The following is a 4288-nucleotide window of genomic DNA, read 5'->3' as shown; positions in this document are numbered from 1 at the left end:
CAGGGCAGGGGTTGGGGGGTACAGGAGTCAGGGCAGAGGGCTGGAGGGTGTAAGAGGGTGCAGGAGTCAGGGCAGGGGTTGGGGGGTGCAGGAGTCAGGGCAGAGGGCTGGAGGGTGTAAGAGGGTGCAGGAGTCAGGGCAGGGGTTGGGGGGTGCAGGAGTCAGGGCAGGGGGCTGGAGGGTGTAAGAGGGTGCAGGAGTCAGGGCAGGGGTTGGGGGGTGCAGGAGTCAGGGCAGAGGGCTGGAGGGTATAAGAGGGTGCAGGAGTCAGGGCAGGGGTTGGGGGGTGCAGGAGTCAGGGCAGGGGGCTGGAGGGTGTAAGAGGGTGCAGGAGTCAGGGCAGGGGTTGGGGGGTGTAAGAGGGTGCAGGAGTCAGGGCAGGGTGTGTGAGCGGGCTGCAAGAGTCAGGGCAGGGGTTGGGGGGTGTAAGAGGGTGCAGGAGTCAGGGCAGGGTGCGTGAGCGGGCTGCAAGAGTCAGGGCAGGGGTTGGGGGGTGCAGGAGTCAGGGCAGGGGTTGGGGGGTGTAAGAGGGTGCAGGAGTCAGGGCAGGGGTTGGGGGGTGCAGGAGTCAGGGCAGAGGGCTGGAGGGTGTAAGAGGGTGCAGGAGTCAGGGCAGGGGTTGGGGGGTGCAGGAGTCAGGGCAGAGGGCTGGAGGGTGTAAGAGGGTGCAGGAGTCAGGGCAGGGGTTGGGGGGTGCAGGAGTCAGGGCAGAGGGCTGGAGGGTGTAAGAGGGTGCAGGAGTCAGGGCAGGGGTTGGGGGGTGCAGGAGTCAGGGCAGAGGGCTGGAGGGTGTAAGAGGGTGCAGGAGTCAGGGCAGGGGTTGGGGGGTGCAGGAGTCAGGGCAGGGGGCTGGAGGGTGTAAGAGGGTGCAGGAGTCAGGGCAGGGGTTGGGGGGTGCAGGAGTCAGGGCAGGGGGCTGGAGGGTGTAAGAGGGTGCAGGAGTCAGGGCAGGGGTTGGGGGGTGCAGGAGTCAGGGCAGGGGGCTGGAGGGTGTAAGAGGGTGCAGGAGTCAGGGCAGGGGTTGGGGGGTGCAGGAGTCAGGGCAGGGGGCTAGGTGTGTGTGAGGGGGGTGCAGGGCAGGAGGGGTGGTGGGGGTGCTCCCAGCCCCCTGCCCTGAGCGGTTCACAGCAGGGGGCTGGAGGGGGTATACCCCGGTTCCCCCGCCTCTTCTCCCCCTCTCCCTCTCTCTGCCCGGCGGCAGGGAGCGGAGCGGAGCGGAGCGGGGGCGAGCCCGCAGCGGGCCGCGGGAAGAGGCGGGAGCTCGGCTGCCGCGGAGCAGCAGGACGGAGCCCGGGGCCGCAGCCCCACCAAGCTTCTGTCCCGCAGGGGAGCCGGGCCGGGGCCCCTCCCAGCTCCATTTTTGCGCTTGGGGCGGCCCTGATTAGGGTGTGCCCGGGCACACCCCCCACACCCGCCTATGGAGGTGACCTACGGCTTGGGGTAGGGCCCCTCTGGGGAGCTGACTTAGAGCTAGAGGGGGCAGCGTAGGTGAGAGGGGGCAGGTGTCTGGGGGAGGCAGGGGTCGGAGGGAGAGGGGGGAGGCGGGCGGAGGCGTGGGGAGCAGGAGCGGGGGCAGGGCGGAGGCGTGGGGGAGGGAGGGGTCGGGGGGGCAGGGTGGAGGCGTGGGGGGGGGGCGGGGGTCGGGGGGGCAGGGCGGAGGCGTGGGGGAGGCAGGGGTCGGGGGGGCGGGGCGGAGGCGTGGGGGCAGGGGGCGGGGGGGCAGGGCGGAGGCGTGGGGGGGCAGGGGCAGGGGTCGGGGGGGCAGGGCGGAGGCGTGGGGGAGGCAGGGGTCGGGGGGGCGGGGCGGAGGCGTGGGGGGGGGAGCAGGGGCAGGGGCAGGGGTCGGGGGGGCAGGGCAGAGGCGTGAGGGAGGGAGGGGTCGGGGGGGGCAGGGGCAGGGGTCGGGGGGGCAGGGCAGAGGCGTGAGGGAGGGAGGGGTCGGGGGGGGCAGGGGCAGGGGTCGGGGGGAGCAGGGCGGAGGCGTGGGGGAGGGAGGGGTCGGGGGGGCAGGGCGGAGGCGTGGGGGAGGGAGGGAGGCGGGGGGGCAGGGGTCGGGGTCGGGGGGAGCAGGGCGGAGGCGTGGGGAGCAGGGGCAGGGCGGAGGCGTGGGGGAGGGAATGGTCGGGGGGTCGGGGGGAGCAGGGCGGAGGCGTGGGGGGCAGGGCGGGCGGCACATCTCGGAGGGAGCCCGGGGCGGAGGCCCAGGGGGCAGGTGTCGGGGGCATCGGAGCGGGGGGGGGGGGCTGGTGTCTAGGGGGGGTCTGAAGCCGCGGGGGGGTCCGGGGGGAGCTGGGCGGGGCCGCGGAACCAGCCGGGCGGTTCGTGCTCCCGGCCGGGCTCTGCTCGCTGCCGCACCGAGTCCCCCGATCTCCGGAAGCCGCCCGGGTCCGGCCCGCCGCAGGGTGAGGCCGGGCCGGAGCCTCCCGGTCTGACGCGGGCCGGCCGGGGTGCGAGCGGGGGTATCGCCTGGGGGCCGGCGGGGAGATCTCGGGGGAGTGGGGGGGGCTCGGGGGCGGTAATTGGGAGTTCGGGGTCTGGGGGGATGGGGTATCTCGGGGGGGGTGGCCGCTGGGGGTGGGTGACTCGGGGGGCATGGGGGGGGCTGGAGGGGAATCTCTGGGGGGAGGGGGGAGTGGCGGCTGGGGGGTTGGTGTATGAAGATGGTTGCCCCTAGGGGTTAACTCCGCGGGGAGGGCGGGGGTGGGTGGCAGCCGGGGGCCTGCCCTTCCCAAGCAGGTCTGCGGTAGGGATGTAAAAGTTTGACCGGTTAACCGGTAAGCATCAGTCTAACCGTTAAACTCTGCTGCTGGCCGGAGCCCAGGATGCTGCTGCTGCTGTCCTGGGGGCAGCAGCCGGGACCCCTGGGCCCGGGGGCCAGTATCCCCAGGCACGGGCGCTCGGGCCCCATGTAAAATGTGGGGGTGTTGCAGCACCCCCTGCACCGCTAGTTCCCCAGTTAAACGCGTAACCGATAAAATTGTAATCGGTTGCCCGGTTACTTTTTTTTTAACGGCTGTTTATATCCCGAGTCTGTGGAAGGCTTTGCTCTAGCACGGCACTTGTGCTGCCAGCTCACATGTTGCTGCCTTTGCCCCCAGGAGCCTGCCATGAAGGTGCCAGTCAGCGTGATCCGCCTGCCCCGTGGGCCGGATGGCACAAGCCGCGGCTTTGACCCCAACTCCCCTCGGTACCAGGCTCTGAGCCCCATCAGCATCTCCCCTGTGGGCTGTGGGAACGAGGCGGATCTGGAGCGGGAGCAGCAGGGACGCGTGGCTCTGCGGGAACGGTACCTGCGCAGCCTGTTTGCCATGGTTGGCCGCACCATCCACTTCACAATGTACGAGAGAGTCAATGTCTCGGCCTTCTTCGACGCCTCAGACATCGACATCTTGAACTTCCAGGTGTCCGACCTGCAGACCCCGCTGGGTGTGCACAGGGAGGCGCTGCTCCGCTGCTCGGACATCATCTCCTACACCTTCGAGCTGTGACTGCCACAGGCACCCTGCCCCCCACCTGTCCTGCTGTCTAATAAAAACACACTTGGGTACAGCTTGCAGAGTTCTTTCTTCGCCTTTCAGAGTGGAGGTGAATTTTCCGGCCCCAGCATCATAGCTGGAAAGTGGTGCTTCCCCTCCACCCATTTGTGTTGCTCTGGAGATGGCCCTGAATTGGAGTGGAAATGAGCTTGGGGGCTGGGGGTGCATGGAGCTGCATCTATTTGGCACAACTCATCTCTGTTTCTTTTATCTGCTAGTTATGGAAACAAGATATCCATTCCCTTGGATAATCTGCTTTGCCCCACTGAATAGAACACCTAAAAGTTTCCATCACTTTGGAGCACAGAGGCCAAAATGATCATTCTGCAAATAGCTCATGATCACCAAATCTGCTCACCGAAGATTACCAGTCTGGGTGGCTCAGTGAGCACCTGGCATCCTTGTTGTTGGCTGTGAGTAACTATGAGCACCTATTCAAATAGGGGAAGAAACCTGAGGAGCCTTGTCTATCACTGCTGCACCCCTCCCCTCCCTTCTGTCCAGACACCCGGCCCAGTGTGGGATCCATGAATATCAGAGGAGGGATGGATATTGCAGCAGTAAAATCAAAGTCTCCCTGTTTCTGCCTGCTGTAAGGTTTGAACTACCAGCCCCCGGGGCCTGTGTAGAACATAGTGTGGGGCAGGGTGCAGAGCAGACCTGAGACACAGAGCTGGGATGTACAGAGGTGAGGCCTGTGCCACTGTGACGGCCCAGGCAGTGTTAGAAGATGTCGGCCCTTGTGGATTGTG

At 67.5% G+C, this 4288-nt stretch overlaps 1 protein-coding gene across 6 annotated transcripts; it reads left to right on the top strand.

Annotated features, from left to right (window-relative positions):
• Positions 1-1227: 1227 nt before the first annotated feature.
• On the top strand, positions 1228-3547 carry GEMIN7 (gem nuclear organelle associated protein 7). 6 transcript variants are annotated; one of them, XM_038381381.2, is made up of 2 exons: positions 1228-1423; positions 3099-3547. In XM_038381381.2, exons 1-2 carry the CDS (start codon positions 1418-1420, stop codon positions 3486-3488), a joined length of 396 nt encoding a protein of 131 aa, XP_038237309.1. In that variant the 5' UTR covers positions 1228-1417; the 3' UTR covers positions 3489-3547. The 6 variants fall into 6 exon arrangements, with proteins under 6 accessions (XP_038237309.1, XP_038237314.1, XP_038237312.1 ...); XM_038381386.2 differs by having other exon boundaries at positions 1234-1440; XM_038381384.2 differs by having other exon boundaries at positions 1376-1488.
• The last annotated feature ends 741 nt before the right edge of the window (positions 3548-4288 follow it).

The sequence above is a fragment of the Dermochelys coriacea genome, chromosome 23 (genome assembly GCF_009764565.3).
Source record: "Dermochelys coriacea isolate rDerCor1 chromosome 23, rDerCor1.pri.v4, whole genome shotgun sequence".
NCBI lineage: Eukaryota > Metazoa > Chordata > Testudines > Dermochelyidae > Dermochelys > Dermochelys coriacea.
This window is presented reverse-complemented; position numbering and strand designations above follow the sequence as displayed.